The following is a 24009-nucleotide window of genomic DNA, read 5'->3' on the forward strand; positions in this document are numbered from 1 at the left end:
CACCATTTATTGAAGAGACTGTCTTGACTCCATTGTATGTTCATGCCTCCTTTGTCAAATATTAATTGAGCATAGTGGTTTGGGCCAATATCTGGATTCTCTATTCTATTCCATTGATCTATATGTCTGTTTTTGTGCCAGTACCAGGCTGTTTTGAGAATAGTGGCTTTGTAATACAGCTTGAAATCTGGTATTGAGATCCCTCCTACTTTATTCTTCTTTCTCAGGATTGCTGTGGCTATTCGGGGTCTTTTTTTATTCCAGATGAATTTTTGGAGAGTTCTTTCAAGGTCTGTGAAATATGCCGTTGGTATTTTAATGGGGAGTGCATGAATCTATAGATTGCTTTGGGTAGTATGGACATTTTAATGGTGTTGATTCTACCAATCCATAAACATGGTATGTACTTCCATCTGTTTACGTCTTCCTCTATCTCTTTTTTCAGTGTTGTGTAGTTTTCCGCGTATAGGTCTTTTACCTCCTTAGTTAAATTTATTCCTAGGTATCTTAATGTTTTTGGTGTGATGGTAAATGGGATTGCCTTTTTAGTCTCTCTTTCTGTAAGTTCACTATTGGTGTATAGAAAGGCCATAGATTTCTTGGCGTTAATTTTGTATCCTGCTACATTGCCGAATTCATTTATTAAGTCTATTAGTTTTTTGACGGAGTCTTTTCGATTTTTTATGTACAATATCATGTCGTCTGCGAATAAAGACAGCTTTACTTGTTCTTTTCCAATTTGGATGCCTTTTATTTCTTCTTGTCTAATTGAAATGGCTAATACTTCCAGTACTATGTCAAACAGGAGTGGTGAGAGTGGGCATCCCTGTCTTGTTCCTGTTCTTAGGGGAAATGATTTTAGTTTTTGTCCATTGAGTATGATGTTAGCTGTGGGTTTATCATATATCGCTTTTATTATGTTGAGGTATGAGCCTTCTATTCCCACCTTGTTGAGAGTTTTTATCAAAAAAGGGTGTTGGATTTTGTCAAATGCTTTTTCTGCATCAATTGATATGACTATGTGATTTTTATCTCTCAATTTGTTTATGTGATGTATCACGTTTATTGATTTGCGGAATTGTACCATCCTTGCAGTCCTGGGATAAATCCTGCTTGGTCATGGTGTATGATCTTTCTGATGTCCTGTTGGAGCCGATTTGCTAGAATTTTGTTGAGGATTTTGGCATCTATGTTCATGAGGGATATTGGTCTGTAATTCTCTTTCATTGTGTTGTCTTTATCTGGTTTTGGTATTAGGGTGATGCTGGCTTCATAGAAGGAGCTTGGAAGTGTTCCTTCCTCTTGAATTTTTTGGAATAGTCTGAGGAGGATAGGTTTTAGTTCTTCCTTGAATGTTTGATAAAACTCCCCTGTGAAGCCGTCAGGCCCCGGGCTTTTGTTTGCCGGAAGCTTTTTGATGACTGCTTCAATTTCGTCCATAGTTACTGGCCTATTGAGCTGTTTAGATTCTTCCTGATTGAGTTTTGGAAGGTTATATTTTTTTAGGAATATGTCCATTTCCTCCAGGTTGTCCAGTTGGTTGGAATAGAGTTGTTCGTAGTATTTGTAACAATCCTTTGTATCTCAGCGGGGTCTGTTGTTATTTCACCTCTTTCATTTCTGATTTTGTTTATTTGGGTCCTCTTTGCTTCATGGTGAGCCTGGCTAGAGGTTCATCAATCTTGTTTATCCTTTCAAAGAACCAGCTCTTGGTTTTGTTGATCTTTTGTATTGTTTCTTTGGTCTCTATGTCGTTTATCTCCGCTCTGATCTTTGTTATTTCCTTCCTTCTGGTTACACTGGGCTTTTCTTGCTGCTTTTTCTAGCTCTTTGAGTTGTAGGGTTAGGTAATTTATTACCATTGTTTCTTGTTTTTTTGCAATAGGCTTGTAGAGCTATGAACTTCCCTCTCAAGACTGCTTTCGCTGTGTCCCATAGATTTTGGATTGTTGTGTTTACATTGTCGTTTGTTGCCAAGATGTTTTTTATTTCTTCCTTGATCTCTCTGGTGACCCAGTCCTTGTTTAATAGCGTGCTGTTTAGTCTCCATGTGTTTGATTTCTTTGTATTGTATTTATTGTAGTTGATTTCCAGTTTTATGCCACTGTGATCTGAGAAGATGCTTGATATAATTTCTATCTTCTTGAATTTGAAGAGACTTTGCCTGTGACCCAGCATATGGTCTATCTTTGAAAATGACCCATGAGCACTTGAGAAGAATGTATATTCTGTGGCTTTGTTGTGAAATGTTCTGAAGATGTCAATTAATTCCATCTGTTCTAGTGAGTCATTTAGGATTGATGTTTCTTTGCTGATTTTTTGTTTAGAGGATTTGTCCAATGGTGATAGTGGGGTATTAAAGTCTCCTACTGTGATTGTATTGCTATTAATCTCTCCCTTGATATCCTCCAGGAGTTTTTTTTATGTATTTGGCTGCTCCTATATTGGGTGCGTATATGTTTACGAGAATTATTTCTTCTTGTTGGATTTCTCCCTTTAGTATTATGAAGTGGCCTTCCTTATCTCTTGTTATGGCATTTACTTTGAGGTCGATTTTGTCAGATATAAGTATTGCTACCCCAGCTTTTTTTTTCATTTCCATTTGCCTGAAAGATATTTTTCCATCCCTTCACTTTCAATCTGTGTGAGTCTCTTGTTCTGAGGTGGGTCTCTTGTAGACAGCATATATATGGGTCATGTTGTTTTTATCCATTCAGCCACTCGATGTCTTTTGATTGGAGCATTTAGTCTGTTTACATTTAAAGTTATTACTGAAAGGTATTTGTTTGTAGTCATATCTATTTTTGTGTCTGTGTTCCTTCTTACCTGTTTATTTCTTCTTTTTACAGTATTCCCTTTAGCATTTCTTGCATTGCTGGTTTGGTGGTGATAAACTCCCTGAGCCTTTTTTGTATTCGAAGCACCTGATTTCCCCTTCAATTTTGATTGATAGCCTTGTTGGATAGCGTATTCTTGGATTCATTCCTTTGCTTTGCAACACTTTGTATACCTTCTTCCATTCTCTTCTAGCTTGTTGTGTTTCTGTTGAGTAATCATTTGACAATCTGATGGGTGTTCCTTTGTAGGTAACTCTCTGTCTCTCCCTTGCCGCCTTTAAGATTCTCTCTTTATCATTTATATTTGCCATTGAAATTATGACATGTCTTGGTGTGGGTCTTTTGGGGTTGATCCTGCTTGGGACTCTCTGTACTTGTGTAACTTTTATCTTTCCCATATCCGGGAAGTTTTCTGTCATTATTTCTTCAAATAGATTTTCTAACCCCTGCTGCTCTTCTTGTCCTTCTTGCAGCCCTATTATAGGCATGTTACTTCGTTTCATGTTGTCCTGAAGCTCCCTTAGGCTTTCCTCTGCTTTTTAATTTTTTTCTCCAATTGCTGTTCAGATTGATCTTGTTTCTGTACCTGATCTTCTAAGTCACTAATTCGGTCCTCTGCTTCTTGTAGTCTACTGTTGAAACTTTCCATGGTGTTTTTGATTGTAGCTATATCACTTTTCATTTCTTCCTGATTCTTGCATAAGTTGTTGATTTTCTCATCCATCCGATGTATAAATTCCACGACCATTACTCTGAACTCTTTTTCGGTCATGTTGCAAGCTTCAGTTTCACTAATTTCCTTTCTTGGCGACTCCTGATTTTCTTTCCTCTGTGAATTGTTTCGTCTCCCCATTCTGGCTATCACCAGAAAGCTCAAGCTTCCGTTTGCGTGGACCTGGGCCGTGTGCTGTGGGGACTTCGTTCCACCCGAGTTTCACTGAAGTGCTCTGACACTAGGACGTGTGGCTGCCGTTGGTTGGTGGGAACCAGGCTTGCACAGGGTCAGTGTCCCCGGTGTTCCGTGTGGTCTTGTGTGCACACTTAGAATCAGGGGCCCTGTCTGCACCACACTGTTGGTATGTGCCGAAAATGAGATCCTTAGCATGTGCCAGGAGTCAGAGTTTCCCTGTGTCTGCACCAAGAATCGAGTGTCAGAGTCTCTGTTGCCTCTTGCGGTTTCTCGTTGAGAATCAGGGTCCCTGTGTGTGCATGCACCAACAATTGGAGTCACTGGCTCTTAGTGTGAATGTACTGTGAGTCAAGGATCCCAGGCAGCTGTGTCCAGCGTGCCAAATTCCCTGAAGTGGAGCTGCGTCCTGTGTGTGCTCTCTCTACCGAGCCAGACGGGCTAGGGCTTCGCACACTCTCAAATTCCTGAAGGGGAGCTGCCTCCGTGCACTCTCCCAGATTCCCCGAAGGGGAGCAGAGTCTGTCCTGTGCGCCAAATTCCCCAAAGGGGAGCCCCTCTGTGCACGCTCTTAAGATTCCCTGAAGGGAGCTGTGTCCCGCAAGCCAATTTCCCCCAAATTCCCCGAAGGGGAGCCCTCTGTGCGTGCTCTCAGATTTCCCCGAAGGGGAACTGTGTCTGTCCTGCGCGCCAAATTCCCTAAAGGGGAGCACGTCCGTGCGTGGGCGCTCTGCAGCTTGGGCGAGGGGCGGGTCTATCAGTTACTATGGCGCTATCCGCAAGCTTGTGGGGAGGGGGATAGGCTCTTTGACTCACGGAAATCTGCTGCCGGGAAGTCTGGATTCTTGTTGTCTGTTGGTCTGAAGCTGTGATAGCAGTTCTCTGTCCCCAGTGGCTGCAGGGTTCTGGTTTGTGTCTGAAGCCAGGATCCTAGTCTCAGGCAGCTCTGTTTCTCAAGATGGCGTGGTCTCCGCGTCTGCGCCAGCCGCTGAGAAGTGTCCGCTTTGTGCGCGGGGCTCCGCCATCTAGGACTGCCCGGTTAGGGAGCCCCTTGGAAGACCTGCAGAATCTAACTGACCCTAGCTCATACACACACACACACCTCACACGTCTACACTCTCCTCTATGGGTTCCTCACTCATACTCTCTCTCTCCCTACCTTCTTGCCGGTCGCCATCTTTTCTCCTATCCACTCACCTCACTACTTTATAGCCTCCAAAGTTTCTGCTAATAAATCCATTGATGATCATATTGAGTATCCTTTCTTTTGTGATTGCTTTCCCTTACTGTTTTTGGGATCCTCTGTTTGATTTGTTTTCGACAGTGAGATTATAATTTGTCTCATTGTAGATCTCATAGGCTTTTCTTACTTAGAATTCATAAGCTCCTTGAGTTTGTAAATTTATGTATTGCATTAAATTTGGGAAGTCTCTTTCAATAACCTTTCCTCCTCTTTCTTTTTCTCACCTTCCTCTGAGACTCCCAAATGTATATATTGCTCTTTGATGATGTACTTTTCTTCACTTTACTTTTGTTCATTCTTTATTCTTTTTACAAGTCATACTGAATAATTTCAAGTTTCCTATATTCACATTCACTTATTATTATACCTGCTCACATGTGCATTTGAACCCCTCTAGTGAATTTTAAATTCAATTATTATATTTTTTGGGTCCCAATTTTGTTCGTTTTCTTTTTATAATGTCTATTTGGTGATATTCTCATTTGTTTATATATAATTTTCCATAATTTATTTAGTCCTTTGTGGTTTTCTTAGTTCTTTGAGCATATTTAAGAGAGTTATTTTAAAGTCTTTATCTATTAACCCTTTGCACTCGCTTTTTTCTCGATTCCTTTATTCTACTCGGGATTTAATTTTTTACATACCCCAGATTTTACAAAGCGTGGCAGTAGAATAAAAACCTGGAGTTTCTTTTCATACAAATTTATTTATTTGGATTTTTTTATATTTCAAATTATTGATACATTCAAGAGTATAAAAAGAGCTGCTACCGATGCTAACCGTGTTGAGTCCCACTCGACATCCGAGTGCAAAAGGTTAAGTCTGGTGCTTGTGCTTCCTAAGGAATGGTTTCAGCCAGTTTATTTTCTTCAATTGTTTGAGCCTTGTTTTTATGTTTATTTGTATGTCTTTTTGAAAATTAAAAATGGAACTGCCCTATGATCCAGCATTTCCAATTCTGAGAATATATCCAAAGAAACCTGAAATACCAATCCAAAAGTAGATGTGCACTTCTATGTTCATTGCAACATTATTCACAATAGCCAAGATTTGGAAGCAGCTCAAGTGCACATCAGTGAGTGCTATTTTTAAATTGCGCTCTGATCTCTCCACCTTTGCTCTGCAGCTTTTGGTCTGTGCTGAGCCTCAGGAGATCAGGGGTGACCCAGATTTGTACAAGTTTATATATACCAGAGTGAAAGGATCCTCTTTCTAATCTCTTGTCTCCAAGATTCTCTCCACATTTCGCTCACAGGGGCCTCTTTTCCTTTCTTCTCTGGGAGTAAATGCAAAGTTTTTCTCAGAGTTTTAGCAGCCTACACTAAAGCTGTACTTTGCAATGACTGAGGCCTGCCCTGGGGCAAGACTGGTAGAGAAAATGAGAAGGGAAAAACCTCAGGAAACTACTTACTTTAGGTTACTTCAAGTTTTCACTTCTTTCTACCATTTCCTGCTTTGTTTACTTTTCACAGTTTTTACTTTTCACAGTTTTTACTTTTCACAGTTTTTGTGCTTTGTTTAGGGCAGTGATGGGCAACCTTTTGAGCTTGGTGTGTCAAACTTCGCCAAAAAAACTGAGCATATCTCGGGTAGTGTGTCACTTTGAGGAAAAAACATTATTTCGCAAATGTTTCATCCTCAGGAGCAGCAAATGTTTCATCCTCGGCATGCCGCCGCCTCAGTGGCCGCGTGTCATCAGAAATGGCTACGCGTGTCAGTGCTGACATGCATGTTATAGGTTCGCCATCACTGGTCTAGGGGTTTTAGTTGTAATTAGTAAGAGAAATAGGGCATAGTGGTCTTATATCTTGCCATACTGCAAACGAAACTCATATATTTTCAATATCTTTTGGATGTGTAAAACTTGGGAAATGAGAATATTAACCTGATTTTTAAAGTAAGTATATTTTTAAATTTAATTTTTCTTTATTTCTTTTTTTTTTTAATCCTCACCTGAGGATATTTTTTAATTGATTTTAGTGAGAGTGGAAGAGAGAGGGAAAGACAGAGAGAAACATCGATGTGAAAGAAATGCATCAATTGGTTGCCTCTTGCTCGCACCCTGACCAGGGCCTGGGCTGGAGAGGAGCCTGCAACCGAAGTACGTACCCTTGACCGAATCAAACCCTGGACCCTTTGGTTCGCAGGCCGACACTCTATCTACTGAGCCAAACTGGCTAGGGCTTAAATTTTATTTTTCAATTACAATTTATATTCTATATTATTTTGTACTAGTTTTAGGTGTACAGCATAGTGATTAGATAATCATATACTTTACAAAGTGTTCCACCCAATATTTATAGTACCCAACTGGCACCATTTATAGTTATTATAATATTATTGACTGTATTCCTTGTGCTGTACTTTACACCCCAGTGACATTTAGTATCTACAAATTTGTACTTCTTAATCCCTTCATATTATTCACCCAGTACCTCAATTCTGCTTCAATCATTCTGTTCTCTGTATCTATGAGTCTGTCTATTTTGTTTGTTAATTTATATTGTTCATTAGATTCTTACAAGTAAAATCATATGTTATTTGTCTTTCTTTGACTGATATTTCATTTAGCATAATATCCTCGATGTCCATCCACATTGTCACAGATGGTAAGATTTCATTCTATTTTTTATGGCTGAGTAGTATTCCATTGTAAATTTGTGCCATAATTTTTTATTGATTTCAGGTCAACCACGCTGGCTGGGCTGTACCACAACTTTTTTTATCCATTCATCTATTGATGGGCACCTGGGTTGCTTCCTTATCTTGGCTATTATAAAAAAATGCTGCAATGAACATAGGGATGTATATATTCTTTCAAATTAGTGTTTTGGGTTTCTTAAGATATATACCCCAAAGTGGAATATCTGGGTCATGTGGAAGTTGCATTTTTAATTTTCTGAGAAGCCTCCATACTGTTTTCTGTAGTGGATGCACCAATCTGCATTCCCACCAACAGTACATGAGGGTTCCCATTTTTCCAAATCCTCTCCAGCACTTGTTGTTTGTTGATTTATTAATGATAGTCATTCTGACAGGTGTGAGGTAATATCTTATTGTGGTTTAAATTTGCATTTCTCTAATGATTGGTACATTGAGCATCTTTAAAAAATATATATATACTAGTGGCCCGGTGCACGAAATTCGTGCAGGGGGGGGCAGGTGTCCCTCAGTCCAGCCTGCACCCTTTCCAATCTGGGACATCCCTCTTGCAATCTGGGACCACTGGCTCCTAACTGCTCACCTGCCTGCCTGCCTGATCGCCCATAACACTCTGCCTACCGGCCTGCTCGCCCCTAACTGCCCCCGCTGCCAGCCTCCTCACCCCAAACTGTCCCCCCTGCCAGCCTCCTCACCCCCAACTGCCTCCCCCGCCGGCCTGATCGCCCCAACAGCCCCCCTCCAGCCTGCTTGCCCCCAACTGCCCCCCTCCCGCCAGCCTGCTCGACCCCAACTGCCCCCCCTTCCGGCCTGCTTGTGCCCAACTGCCCTTCCCTGCCGGCCTGCTCGCCCCCAGCTGCCCCCCTTGCTGGCCTGATCACCCCCATCTGCTCCCCCTGCGGGCCTGCTCGCCCCCAACTGGTCTCCCCTGCCGGCCTGCTCGCCCCCAACTGCCCTCCCCTCCTGGCCTGATCACCCCTAACCACCTCTGCCTTGGCCCTGCCACCATGGCTTTGTCCAGAAGGACGTCTGGAAGGTCTCCCGGTCTAATTAGCACATTATCCTTTTATTAGTATAGATATATTTATTTCAGAGAGGAATGGAGAGAAAGAGAGATAGAAACATCAATGATGAGAGAGAATCATTGATGGGCATGCAGCAGACCCACTGGGGATCGAACCCACAAGCTGGACATGTGCCCTGCCCGGGAATGGAACCATGACCTCCTGGTTCAAAGGTCAGTGCTCAACCACTGAGCCATGCCAGCCAGGCAAGCATCTTTTCATATGTCTATTGGCCATCTGCATGTCCTCTTCAGAGAAGTGTGAATTTAGGTCCTCTGCCTAGTTTTTAATTGGATTTTTTTTTTTGCATGTGTGTTGAGTTATATAAGTTCTTTATAAATTTTACATATTAACCCATTATCAGATATATCATTAGTGAATATCTTTTCCCATTTAATAGGTTGTCTTTTTTTTAAAAAATATATTTATTCATTCTTCACAGAGAAGAAGGGACAGAGAGTTAGAAACATCGATGAGAGAGAAACACCGATCAGCTGCCTCCTGAACACCTCCCACTGGGGATGTGCCTGCATCCAAGGCATGTGCCCTTGACCGGAATCGAACCCGGGACCCTTCAGTTCGCAGGCTGACGCTCTATCCACTGAGCCAAACTGGTTTCGGCAGTAGGTTGTCTTTTTGTTTTATTGATGGTTTCCTTTGTGTGCAAAAACTTTTTAGTTTGATGTAGTCCCTTTGTTTATTTTTTCTTTTGTTTCCCTTGCACAAGGAGATATATCAGAAAAAATATTGCTGAAAGAAATGTCAGAGATTTTACTGCCTATGTGTTTTTTTTTCTAGGGGTTTTATGATTTCGAGTCTTAAATTATTTTTTAAAATGTATTTTTATTGATTTTAGAGAGGAAGGGAGAGGGAGAGAGAGATATAAACATCAATGATGAGAGCGAATCAGTGACTGGCTGCCTCTTGCATGCCTTCCACTGGGGATCGAGCCCGCAACTTAGGCATGTGCCCTTGACCGGAATTGAACCTAGGACCCTTCAGTTTGCAGGCTGATACATTTCTCTAATGATTGGTACATTGAGCATCTTTATTTTTTTGTAATATATACATATATATAGTATATAATAAAGAGGTAATATGCAAATTGACCCTCACGCCCTCATGTCACAAGATGGACGCCCCCACATTGTCACCTAATGGCTGGCAGGGGAGGGCAGTTTGGGGGGACCTTGCCTGCAGGAGAGGGCAGTTGGGGGTGATCAGGCCGGCAGGGGAGGGCAGTTGGGGGTGATTGGGCCAGCAGGGGAGGGCAGTTGGGGGCGATCGGGCTGGTAGGGGAGCAGTTAGGCGTCAATCATGCTGGCAGGGGAGCGGTTAGGGGGTGATCAGGCTGGCAGGCAGAAGCTGTTAGGGACAGGCAGACAGGCAGGCAGGCGAGTTGTTAGGAGCCAGCAGTCCCGGATTGTGAGAGGGATGTCCGATTGGGCCTAAACCGGCAGTTGGACATCCCCTGAAGGGTCTCAGCTTGGAGAGGGTACAGGCTGGACTGAGGGACACCCCGCTAGTGCACAAATTTTGTCCATCCAGCCTCTAGTATGTATATATATTTATTTACGTTCACTGAGCCAAACTGGCTAGGGCTCGAGTCTTAAATTTAAGTCTTTCATATATTTTGAGTTAATTCTTGTCTAATGTGTAAGAAGGTGGTCTAGTTTCATTTGTTGCATCTATCTGTTCAATTTCCCCATCACCATTTATTGAATAGAGTCTACCCCATTGTATGTTCTTGCCTCCTTTGTCATATATTAATTGACCATATAGGTGTGGTTTTATTTCTGGGCTCTCTATTCGGTTCCATTGATCTATGTATCTTTTTATGATAGTACCATGCTGTTTGAAACACAATAACCTTGTAGTATAGTATAGTTTGATATCAGGTAGCATGTTACTTCCAACTTTGTTCTTCTTTCTCAAGATTGCTGTGGCTATATGGGCTCTTTTGTGGTTCCATACAAAGTTTTTGATTATTTGTTTTAGATCTGTGAAATATGCCATTGGTATTTTTATAATTGTGTTGTACCTGTAGATTGCTTTGGGTAGTATGGACATTTTTCTTTTTACATAGAACTTTTAACTTTATTTTAGCTACCAACCTATGAGATACAAACCAATCAAAAACATGAAAGAAAAGTTGCTTGAAACAGGTATATACAGATACACTATACAAAGTTATTCCTGTGGGAAAGGATGGTCTTAGCTAGGGGGCAAAAGAGCATGTTAGTTACACCAGTAATAAGAGTCTCATTCATTAAGAAAAGCAACAAACAACTAAAGCCACATGAGCACCAAAATTCATGAGATCAGTTTTTAAAGGTTCCCTTAATCATAAAGATTTCTAATGAAAACGGGAACCCCTTTTCTCCTGTAGACTTTCCAGCTCACTATTCAGGAGATTTGAATACTTCTATTAAGGCAGTTTAGAAGTATACACGAAGCCTACCTTAGCCTTGAATGGTGACTTCTGCCCAATATGTGGCCTCTTTTTCCTTTGTTAATAATGCAATCCAAGTGAATATGCTGTGGGAAAAATCGTAATTTATACAGTGCTGCCCTCTGATAAAAGGGAAACAGCACTCAAAGCAAAAGGCCACAGAGGGCTCCTTGCAAATCCAGTAGAACTAAGAGAGACCTTTAACTTTCCAAATAAACTTTGCAACTGGATCCAGGTGGAACATTGCCCTGCAGTAAGGAGTAGTGTATATGCCAATGAGCGGACCCAGCTTCCAAGTACTGTTACAGTGGCTTCCTCAGTCATCTTCTCTCTCTCCCATTCATATAAGTGAGAAAATATACACCTTAGCCTTGATTCTCACTCTCCACAAATCCGTCTGTACAGAGGGGTTTGTCTCTAAGTCTAGAACCTCTTTCACAGGCCAGGGTAGTATGGTAGTTTATTTTTTTGATGCAATTGTAAATGGTATGGTTTTCTTAGTTTCCCTCTCTGAGAGTTTATTATTGGTGAATGAAAATGTAATTGATTTCTTTCTTCTATTTTATTTTATATGTTTTATTAATTTTTTTACAGAGAGGAAGGGAGAGGGATAGAAAGTTAGAAACATCGATGAGAGAGAAACATCGATCAGCTGCCTCCTGCACACCCCCCATATGTGCCCGCAACCAAGGTACATGCCCTTGACGGGAATCGAACCTGGGACCCTTCAGTCCGCAGGCCAACGCTCTTATCTACTGAGCCAAACTGTTTAGGGCTGTAACTGATTTCTGAAAGGTTATTTTGTAACCTGCTACTTTACTGAATTCATTTATTAGTTTTAGTAGTTTTTTTGGTGGAATCTTTAGAATTTTCTATGTACAATATCATGGCATGTGGGAATAATGAAAGTGTTACTTCCTCCTTTCCAATTTGATTTCTTCTTGTCTGATCACTATGGCTAGGATTTCCAGTACTATGTTGAATAAGAGTGGGGAAAGTGGATATCCCTGTCTTGTTACTGATCTTAAGGGAAATGTTTTAAGTTTATCCCTGTTGAATCTGATATTAGCTGTAGTATGTTTCCTCTATTCACACTTTGCTGAGAGTTTTTAATCATAAATGGATGTTGGATTTTGTCAAATGCTTTTTCTGTATCTATTTACATGATCATATGATTTTTATCCTTCATTTTGTTTATCTCATGTATTACATTAATTGATTTGCAAATATTGAAACAACCTTGCATCACAGGAATACATTGTATAAAGAAGTGTATTTGTGGCTATATACCCTAAGTTATTTAAGGAATCATTTAATGTAAAAATAAAATTACATAAACCTAATTTTTGTAGATGATTGGATTTTTAAACATAGTTTCACAAGAAGGAATGCTTGGAATCTCAGAGCTCTTCATCCTACTTTTATTCTTGTGTTTTGTTTTTTTCTCTTTAGATTTGTCTGCTGTTTTAAGTATAAAGATACCTGCTGTATTTTAAACCTACCAGACCTGAGGCCCTGAACCTGACTGTCCCCTATACCTGGGCTCCTGAGCATTAAAGAGAAAAAATCAACATGATATAGAAAAATGTTAGTTACATGCAAACAAGTGGTTAGAATAAGATGGAACTTGGAGACAGTGTAGAAAATAGGTACTAGGCAAAGTACCAAAAATTAGGTACAGCGGTATAGCGGCAGATTCGGAAATTACCGAAAAATCGGTATAGCGGTCTGGTAGGGTTAATGGTGCCTATAGGGTTACTTGGAAGAAGGAAACTCACTTTTTTATTTCCTTTGTAAACTTGCTTTTTCAAGTACATTAGAAATAAATGGAGAGTAAGGGGTGAAAGAACAATAAGTATTCATACTTTAAATTTAAAACATGCTATCTCATTTAAAAATAATTAGAGGGGAAATTGATTTGAATAATTTATAAAACTGATTAAGGAGAGTCAAAGAATCAGATACATTTTATTATATATGTTAATTTTTTTAGATGTAAAACAATTGTAGCCACTTTATGAGAACAATAAATTATTTTCTGTCTGTAGACTATTTCTTCTACTTCTTAAGGGTAACTTAAACGTTAAATTTCAATCTTTAAAGCTATGAGTAACTAGTCTCTGCAAGGATCTGAAATCCTTCTTAGTTTTACCATTCTTCGATGTCAAATGGAAATTATTTCATTGAGTTTCTGTGGTGAATTTTCTGAGCAGAAGCTTTATTGCAGCTTAATATGTTTTAATAGGTATTTCACAATTGCGTTTAATGCTTGGTTAGTATTTTGATTGATTATACAGTTTTTATAAATTATTTGCAACATTAGTCAAGTGTGCTTAAACATGCTGATTAAAGTTCTTTTGATTCAAGGAGTTCTAATTTTTAATTTATGTTTAGTTCTGTTAGTGACAAGGAATCCTTACCTAATTTTTAAATAAGATTTTTTTCCCTCCTAGCAACATGATGCAGAAGTTACACACTTAACTGAGGTTCTCAAGGATAAAAATAAAGAAAGCAAGAGGCTAAGGTCTTCTTTTGATGCCTTGAAAGAATTGAATGATAATTTAAAAAAGCAGGTAAGATCCATTTTAATATATATTAGATTATAAGACATTCTTGTTACTATATGTTTAGATTAACAAATTATAAGTCAATCTTAGAACATCTGGCTAGAGAAATGTTTGATTAACTTTGCTTATAGCTTTATTAGAAAACTAGTGGCACGGTGCACGAAATTCGTGCACATCAAAAGGGGGTCCTAGAGTCAAGTTCCCGCCCACCCACATGTGCCTCAAAATTGCGTGAGACCCAGACCTGGCTGCGGCCCCCCCTCCCATTGGGCTAAATCCAGACCCGGCCAGTCCCACCCTTGTCAATCCCTGCTGGGGCGTAGCCTCAGGTCCCCTGGCCTGGCGCCAGGATGGAGGGCATGCCTTGAAGTCCCCCGTCAAGCCCTGCCAAGTGGGGGACACAGCCTGAGGTCCCCGTCAAGCCCCGCTGGGTGGGGGGCATGGCCTGAGGTCCCCCAGCCTGACGCCAGGGCGGGGGGCATGGCCTGAGGTCCCCTGTCAAGCCCCGCCAGGCAGGGGGTCGCAGCCTCAGGTCCCCTGGCCTGGTGCTGGGGCGGGGGGCATGGCCTGAGGTCCCCCGTCAAGCCCTGCTGGGTGAAGGGTGCGGCCTGAGGTCCCCCGTCAAGACCCGCTGGGCGGGGGGTGCAGTCTGAGGTCCCCTGGCCTGGTGCCAGGGTAGGGGGCATGGCCTGAAGTCCCCTGTTAAGCCCCACCTGGTGGGGGGGCATGGCCTCAGGTCCCCTGGCCTGGCGCCGGGGCGGGGGGCGTGGCCTGAGGTCCCCCAGCCTTTCGCCAGGGCGGGGGGGCGCAGCCTGAGGTCCCCCGTCAAGCCCTGCTGGGTGAAGGGTGCGGTCTGAGGTCCCCCGTCAAGACCCGCTGGGCGGGGGGTGCAGTCTGAGGTCCCCCGGCCTGGTGCTGGGGCGGGGGGCATGGCCTGAGGTCCCCCGTCAAGACCCGCTGGGCGGGGGGTGCAGTCTGAGGTCCCCTGGCCTGGTGCCAGGGTAGGGGGCATGGCCTGAAGTCCCCTGTTAAGCCCCATGGGGGCGGGGGAGGGTGTAGCCTCAGGTCTCTGCTGATTGCTCGTTAAGGCTCCTTATGGGAACTTGGCTTCAGCTGTGGGTGCAGCCATCTTTGTGACAGAGTAATGGTCAATTAGCATATTCCCTCTTTATTAGATAGGACTAGAGGCCAAGTGCACAAATTCGTGCACGGGTGGGGTCCGGCCAGCCCCAGTTGGCGGATTGGGGACGCGCCTGTTGGGAGGAGGAGATGGCAGGAGGTTGGCTGGTGGGCCTGCCCTGATTGGGGCTGATCAGGGTTGGGCCGGCTGCAGGGAGGGTCCATGGGCGATTGGTGGTGGGGAGGGAAGAGGGAGGCCCTGCCCCCGATTGGGGCGGGGGTGCTGACTGGGGGTGGGGCTGGCCCTGGGTAAGGGCTGTGGATGGTGGGCCAGCTGACACAGCCCCTGATTGGGGCCGGGGGAGTTTGGCTGGCCACCCCCACCCCCATTTGGTCCAATCAGGCGTGGAGCTGGCTTGGGGCAGGGGCTGCAGCCAATAGGATGGAGGGGGCCCATCTGGGGTGGGGCCGGCCAGGGGGAGGGGCTGCAGGAGGTTGGCTGGCCAGCCCCACCCCCTGTTGGGGTAGGGGGGATGATCAGGGGTGGGGCTGGCCGAGGGTAGGGGCTGTGGGAGGTTGGCCAGCGGCTCCATCCCCCAAGCAGTGGGTGTCATAGCGACTGGTCGTTATGGTCATTATGTTGTTATGGTCTCTGGCTTTTTATGGTCATTATGTTGTTATGGTCTCTGGCTTTTTATATATATAGATACTTCCAATATAAAATATTCTTAAGCTTTTGCTTTCTCATCACCTGTTCTGGCAACCAGCTGAGAAGTTTGGCAAGTTGAAATTTTTAAAAATATAAAAGCAAGTACTATATTTAAAAACAAGCAAAGGAAAAACCCCAATAACCTGGGGACTTTTAACTACTTTTAAGTGCTTTTTTAACATTCGTTTATTTTGTGGGTATCTATTAACACGTTAAGCGCCATATCAGTCACCAGTGACTGACACTAGACTTTCCATCTGGAAGACAAAACAGGCTGGGCGCTTAACATGTTAGTATACTAGGCACTGTACTAGGAGGTAGTCTACGTTGTTCATACTCTTATGAGTATAGACTGTTATCATATTGCATTATAATTATTTATTTATGTAAGTGGTGTAATTTAAAGTAGTACTTGATTATACTAAAGTTGCATAACAAATAGTTTTGTGCATTTTATTGGGTTTCTTTTTTTCTTTTTTCAACTTCCCTTTGCCAATTTTTGACTGAAAATGTGAAAGTGGAGGTATATGTTGAAGATGGGCAGGAGAAGGTATTTGTGGTAAGAAGTGGATGAGCGGAATGGAATAAATTCAGTCACTTTAACAATTAAAGCACTGGGCTGGGAAAGTTTATGAATTCTAAAACTTAACTAAACTCAGAGTCTCAGAGTTAATTTGCCTCCTGGGATCCCTTAGTTGGCTGTGTGTTTTCTGTTTTTATTCTTTTTTTTTTTTTTATCCTCCCCTGAGGATATGTTTTTATTGACTTAAGAGAGATAGAGAAATATCGGTCAGTTGCACCTGTATGCTCCCTGACCGGGATCAAACCTGTAATCTAGGTATGTGTCCTGACCAGGAATTGAATCCACAACCTTTTGGTGCATGGGACGATGGTCCAACCGACGAATCCACCTGGCCAGAGTTCTGTTTTTATTCTTGATATCCCCCGATGAGTCTTGAACTGCTTGTTACAACATTTCTACTTTGCAGTGATAATTAAGTACCCTATTTTTCACTTCATTTAGTTCTTTGGCTTCCCTGAGTTTATTTGTGGTCTCCCACAATTGGAATATGACCTTGACTTACTGTTGTCTGGGAGTTTGCTGTATCCCTAGAGAGATTACTTTTTCCCATCACAATATCAGTCTAGCACTCAAAAAAGACAAGGATTTCTTTTTTTCCTAGCATAGGTACATCGTTGCCCATCCCTATCTCTAGGTTTATATTTATACTAGAGGCCCGGTGCATGAAAACTCATGCACTGGAGGGGGGGGCCCTCAGTCCAGCCTGCCCCCTCTCACAGTCCGGAAGCCCTCAGGGGTGGGAGGCGACCTGGTGATCAGGAGAAGGCGACGCCCCATCACTCCTCTGCTGCTGCCACTGCCGGCAGCGCAAGCCTTGGCCGGCCCTGGGCAGCTGGGCATCTGACATCTGAGGCTTGCCTGTGCCTCAGGCCGGCCCTGGGCAGCTGGGAATCTGACATCTGAGGCTTGCCTGTGCCTTGGGCGTTGGCTGGGCAGCTGCCACCTGAGAGTTGCCTGTGCCTCAGGCCGGCCCTGGGCAGCTGGGCAGCCAACATCTGAGACTTGCCTGCGCTTTGGGCTGGCCCTTTGGCGGCTGGGGGGCTGAGGGGACTGGGGGGACTCCTGAGGCAGGTGTGTGGAGCAGCTGGGTCCGCCTGGGGGCAGGCCCGGCCTTGCCGCGTGCCTGCCGCCCTGGCGGGGCTGAGGGGACTGGGTGCCGCCCTCTTGTGGCTGTGGGTGCCACCATCTTTGAGGGTAGGGCAGTCAATTAGCATATTCCCTCCTTATTGGCTGTGGGCACCGCCATCTTTGTGTCGGCATGAGGACCAATTAGCACACTCCCTCTTTATTAGATAGTACTAGAGGCCTGGTGCATGAAATTTGTGTACTGCGGGGGGAGGCCCTCAGCCCAGCCTGTGCCCTCTTGCAGTCCAGGACCTCGTGCTCCTTAGTGCCCGTCTGCTCGCTGCTCCTTACCGCTCAGCTCACTGCTCCTTAGTGCTGCTGTGGAGGTGGGAGAAGCTCCCACCACTGCCGCTGTGCTTGCCAGTAGTGAGCCCGGCTTCTGGCTGAGCGCCGCTCCCCCTGTTGAAGGGCATTGACCACCAGGGGGCAGCTCCTGTGTTGAGCGTCTGCTCCCTGGTGGTCAGTGCACATCATAGTGACCGGTCGTTCTGGTCATTCCGCCGTAATGGTCGCTTAGGCTTTTATTATATAAAGGATAATCCTTAATAATTTTACATGTACTTGCATGAGTGTGTGGTGATTGGAATGGCTGTGTGCATTGGTAAGTGATTGAACCTATTGGTAATTGGATTTATGGCAATGTGTCCAAACTGACGCATTGAAGTTGGGAGAAACTTTTTGTATGAAGTGGCAGAATGCTTTTTTTTTTAAAAATGTTTTTATTGGTTTTAGATAGAGAAGAAGAGAGAGATAGAAATATCGATGAGAAAGAAACATCAACATCGATTGGCTGCCCCCTGCTTGGGTTTGAGCCTGCAACTCGGGCATGTGTCCTGAGTGGGAATCGAACTGGTGACCTCTTGGTGCATGGGTTGACACTCAACCACTGAGTCACACTTTCCTGGCCAGAATGCTTTTTTTGGTTGTTTTTTTAAAGCATATAATAGGGGTCAGCAAATATTTTCTGTTAAAAGACCACATAGTAAATATTTTGTACTTTGTGGGCCATATGGTCTCTATCATAATGTCTCAACTCTTCAAAAGTAGTTATAGGCAGTAAGCAAGTGAATGAGCGTGGATATGTCCTAATAAAAACAGGCAGTGGTCAGATTTGGTCCACATGCCATGGTTTGCCAGCTTCTGGCATGATGGGTGATACATGCTTTGAAAAATTGCTAAATATAAAAGTCAGTGGGGGAAGGTCAATGGGGAAAAAAAGGAGAGATATGTACTACTATTTGTAATACTTTAAACAATAAAGAAAAAATTAAAAATAATAGACTAGAAATGCCACCCCCCAAAAAAAACATCTACACTAATAAAAGAGAAACATGCAAATTGACCATCACTCCACTATGCCCACTAGCCAATCAGGAGGGAATATTCAAATTAGAAGGACAAAGATGGCTGCTGCTCAGCTGCTCCAAGTGCGGAGTGGCTGGGCGGGGCAGGACGCCTGCTATGAGAGGGAGGGAGGAGGGGTGAAGGGATCTACAGGAGTGGCACTCGAGCTGCAGCGAAGAGGAAGACAGCAGACTCCAGAGTCTGCAGCAAAGACAAAGATGGCAGACTCCAGCCAGAGTGAAGGCCTGGGTCCTGGGTGCCGGAGGAAATCTGGTGCTGGAAGCCAAGGGAAGGAAGGCCTATTGCATGAATCGCTTCGTGCAGCACGCCTCAAGTATATATATAAAAGTCAGTTGTTTCTGTGACACACTTACATAGCACTTTATGATAGCATTGGATATAAGTAAATTTGCTTTAGTAGTAGTAGTAGTAGTAGTAGTAGTAGTAGTAAGTAAATTTGCTTTAGTAGTAGTAGTAGTAGTAGTAGTAGTAGTAATAATAATAATAATAATAATAAAATTTCCCATTAAGTCTTACCTGGCTGAAGAGACAATGAGTTCAGGACTCATTGGAGACAGAATCCCAGTGAACATCCCAGGGTCACAGTTGAAAGCAGCAGGGTTGTACCCTAGGAGGAAGTGAATTAGAAGTAGATAGAACCCTCTTCAAACTGAAACTTCTCCTTGACTCATCTCAGTTCCTGATCAGATTAAGGTGATCAGTCCCCATTTTAAAGACCTAGCAGAGAAAAGGATCAGCCCTTATTGAAGAAGATATCATATATTTAAAAATTGTAATTTTCTGTCATTCTATACAGAATTCATAAGCACATTAACAGACAGAATCAAAGCTTCTGGTCGGGTAGTGTTGTCCTGATACACTACGGTTGTGGGTTTTATCTCCCATCAGAACACATACAAGAATCAACCAATAAATAAGTGGAAAAACAAATCAATATTTCTCTTTCCCTCCCTCCCTCCTTCCCTCCCTCCCTTCCTCCCTCCCTCCCTCCCTCCCCCCTCCCTCCCTCCTTCCCTCCCTCCCTCTCTCCCTCTCTTCTTTTTCTAAAATCAGTTAAAATAAAAGACAGAATCATATGACTAAATATGAAGAGAAAAAAACTCCAAACAATATGAACATACCTACAGGTGATCCAGATATTAGAGTTAATAGGCTAAGACTTTAAAATAATAATTAATATGGTCAATAAAGTAGAAGAAATTGAGAACTTCATTAGAGAATTAAAATCTATAAAAGGGAATTAAATTGAAATTCTAAAACTGAAAAATATGTTAATTGAATTTTAAATCGCCAGTAAATGGGTTTAACAGCAGATGAGACACAGCAGAAGGCAGGTTAGTGAACTAGAAGGTAGTTTCATGAAAAGTCTTGAAATGAAAACATTGAGTGGAGGAAGAATAGAAAATTCATAAAATAGACATGGAGTCTAATTTAAAAATTTAACATGGGATTCCAAAAAGAGATAATGGGGAAAAGCAAAATATGTGAAGGGATAATGGTCACAGATTTCCAAAACTGCTGAAAGTTGCCAATCCACAGACTTAAGAAATTATGTTAACCCTAAGCAGAATAAATTTTAAGGAAAACCATACATACATAGACACATTATTTTTACGACTGTTGAAAACTTTGGGTAAAGATAAAATCTTAAAAGTGGTCAGAGAAAAATAAGATACTTTACCTTCAAAGAAGGAACAGTAGGACTCATGGCTAACTTATAAGGATGAAGTATCATGTACCTTAAACATAGATAGAAAAAGAGATAAAAATTCCCCTTCTTGTTGTATGAGGCCAGCATAACCTTGAAACGCAACCCTGTTGAGAACATTATAAGCAAAGGAAAATGGAAACCAGTTTTAGGAATATAGGTGCAAAATTTTAAAACATCGGCAAATTGAATTTAGCGATACATAAAAAGGATAATACAGCTAAGTGGATTTAGTTCAGGAATACAAGGTTAGTTTATCATTTGAAAATTAATGCATTGTCTCATAAAAGAAGAAAAATCATAATTTCTCTGATAAAATTCAGCACAAACTGATAATTACTAGTAATAGAACTTCTTAGTTCTAATAGAGTAACTAAAAAAAATCCAACAATAAATTTATACTTAAATGCAAATTATTGAAATATTTTCCGTCTGTGATCATAACAAAATAAATGTGCTTACTATTTGTTACTCTTTCTATTGAGCATTATACTGAAAGCCCCAGTCAATAAAATAAGGCAAAAATGGAAAGTAAGGATTGGAAAGGAAGAAATCAGGATTATGCACAGATGATATTTACCTGTGTACCTACGTATCCAAATGAATGTACAGATGAGTTATTAGAATTAAGCATATTTAGGAGAACCTTTGGATATAACTATGTTCATTATACAAAACTAAGTGTATTTCTATATACTAACAATCAAATAGGTAATAGCATAGAAAAACATCTATCCAGAAATAAATCTAAAGAAAGATGTGTAAAACATATATACTGAAAAGTACAAAACATTATTAAAATACAGAAGACCTAATAAATTGAAGGCTGTGTTATGTTCATAAATGGAAAGATTCAATATTATATAGTTATCAGTTTTCCCCTAATTAATATATTTAATACAACCCCAATAATTCACTACATATTTAATGATTTGCACACTTTTCTGTATATATAGTTCCATAAAAAGTTCAATTAAAAGACATTGTAAGATGTCGGGAGATTTGCAAATTTTTCATAGAATGATACAGACTTAGACACGTATTATTATTTTGGGGACAAATGGTGATGTTAGCTGTGATCTTTAATTATGAATGCTGCCTTTGTTTTGTTCCATTGCTTGGTTATGCAGACGAGGTAATATAGATTATCTGGGAAATCTTTAGTATGAAGTCAGTTTAAGGGTTATATTGAAATATCTAACATTTTTATATTTTAGTTAAATGAAGTAAGTGAAGAAAACAAGAAGATGGAGATTCAGGCTAAAAGAGTTCAAGCTCGTTTAGATAATTTACAGGTAAGTTGCTTGTTCTTTTTGGCATAAGTGAATTTTATAATGATTGCCTTTGGATTTTCACACTTTTAACATAATTGTTCTTTAATTCATGGATATTGCTGTTGCAGAGGAAGTATGAATTTATGACAATACAGAGACTGAAAGGAAATTCCCATGCTGTTCATGAAATGAAAAGTTTAAGACAAGAAAAAGTACCAGTTTCAAAAACATATAAGGTATGATATTATTGAAATTTTCTCCAGTGGAAAGCCAGGAATTTTCTTTGTTCTTTAACCTTTTTATTTCATTTAGCAAACATTGTTTTTGGTATGAAAGGAATCCTATATAAAGAAGCCTAACGACCATAACAGCATAACGACCACTCGCTATGAGGTGCATTGACCCCCTCTTTGTCCCTCCCTCCGGCCCACAGGCTCTGATTACAGCATGGTGAACGGGGATCCATGGGGAACCGGGTGGGTGGTGGTGGGGCGGGACTGGGAACTGGCAAGCTGGCGGAAGATGGCCCTGATTGCAGGCTAGGCCTAGGGACCCTACCTGTGCACGGTTTCGTGCGCTGGGCCTCTAGTATCTTTATAATATTTCAAATAAATGCCTTTTAAAAATAATATACCGTATTTTCCGGCGTATAAGACGACTGGGCGTATAGAAGATTTTCCTGGGTTAAAAAGTCATCTTATAACCGGAAAATACGGTATATTTATTGATTTCAAAGGGGAAGAGAGAGGGGGAGAGAGATAGAAACATCAATGATAAGGGTGAATCATTGATTGGCTGCCTCTTGCATGCCCCACACTGAAGATCGAGCTCTCAGCCCGGGCTTGTGCCCTGACCAGGAATTGAACCGTGACCACCTGGTTCATATGTCAACACTCAACCACTAAGCCGCGCTGGCTGGGCTCAAATATGCTTTTATTTGCAAAAGGAAAACAATGTTTCAGCAGTGTTTCAGGCACAATAACACTGATAGACCACAGGAATTTAAGCTTAGTAACAGCTTTATTATTCATTGTGTTTTGAGATTCCATAAGCCTTCATTGTTACTTTTCTATCAAAACTGCAATCCATCCCTTTGTTGGGTTCCATTTATTATTTTTTCCCTAAGAATTTTACTTATTTATTTTGGGGTATAAGTTACATATACCAATAGTAACATAATACACAGATTCTTAAGTGTACAATTTGACCAGTTTTGATAAGTGCCTACACTCATGTAACCTACAACTAGATATAGAATATTTCCATTACTCTAGAAAGTTCTCTCATGTCCCTTTTTAGTTATTCCTGCAAGAAATAGTTGTTGATCTGATTTCTATTATCATAAATTAATTTTGCCTATTTTAGAACTTCAGTCAATGGAATTAGGTAGTATTCACTCGTTTGTGTAAGGCTTATTATGTTCATCATAATTGAGTATATCAGTAGTTTGTTCCTCTGTATTGCTCAGTAATTTTCTGTTGTATACATATATCAGTTTGTTTATCCCTTTTGTTGATAGACACTTGGAAATGTTACCAAGACTGGAATTTCTGGGTCATAAAGCAGATGTATATTTAATTTTAATGAAATTGTCAAACAGTTTTACAAAGTGGTTGTATCATTTTATTCTTCTGCTAGCCAAATGGTTGTTCTGGTTGCTCCACAACCTTGTCACCATTTGGTGTTTTTAGTCTTTTTCATTTTGACCTTTCCAGTGGGTGGGTAGTGATATCTCATTGTGGGCTTTTATAATTTTGATAAATTCTCTAGTTCTTTTCATGAAGTAAATTGGGAGTTTAATAATGGTGGCAGAGGTACCTCAGCAAGGGAAGCAGGACTACTGTTGGGCAGGGACTCTAAAGGTGTTAATTGGCCTATGATGAAGCCATCATGGCTCTGCAGAACCAAATTCAGCAAACGATTGCTGTGTAGAGCTCTCTGGTCTCAGCTGCTGGAGCTTTCAGTCCTGTAACAAGGAGTTTGTGGAGGGTGACACCAGTCAACAGAAGATCAAAGACCTCCACACAAAGTATGTGGTTTATAGGTCGACACTCAACTGCTGCAAGAGTAGGCCTGATTGGAACTGCTCCTATTGAGCTTTGTAGGTGCAAAGAATTATAGTGGTTCAAGGCTGTGTCTGCAAAGAGCGAAGAGGACCTGGTGTCCCAGGGCTTCATGAGTTCACAGTTGAGGATTTCCACAACACTTTCATAAACTTGGTCGAGCAGGTTGAGTAGCAGATTTCAGTAGTCCACCTGTTGGCTTCCTTCAGTGACCAGAGAACCTTGAACTACGTTGTGGTCTACCTGCAACTGCTTACCTCAGGCTACTTACATTGTGAGAGCAGATCCTCAAGCACTTCATCGTTGGGGGGGGCGGGGGGGCAGACTGTCAA

At 41.8% G+C, this 24009-nt stretch overlaps 1 protein-coding gene across 5 annotated transcripts in view; it reads left to right on the plus strand.

Moving 5' to 3' along the window:
* The window catches only part of CCDC138 (coiled-coil domain containing 138), a 215382-nt gene that overhangs the window by 47717 nt on the left and 143656 nt on the right, over positions 1-24009 (plus strand). For all 5 annotated transcript variants that reach the window (XM_079776948.1, XM_079776951.1, XM_079776949.1 and 2 more), the window contains exons 7-9: positions 13618-13737; positions 21558-21635; positions 21743-21850. In XM_079776948.1, coding sequence (XP_079633074.1) covers positions 13618-13737; positions 21558-21635; positions 21743-21850 — 306 coding nt within the window. The remainder of the gene's footprint in view (positions 1-13617; positions 13738-21557; positions 21636-21742; positions 21851-24009) is intronic.

The sequence above is a fragment of the Cnephaeus nilssonii genome (assembly GCF_951640355.1).
Source record: "Cnephaeus nilssonii genome assembly, chromosome: 7".
Lineage (NCBI taxonomy): Eukaryota > Metazoa > Chordata > Mammalia > Chiroptera > Vespertilionidae > Cnephaeus > Cnephaeus nilssonii.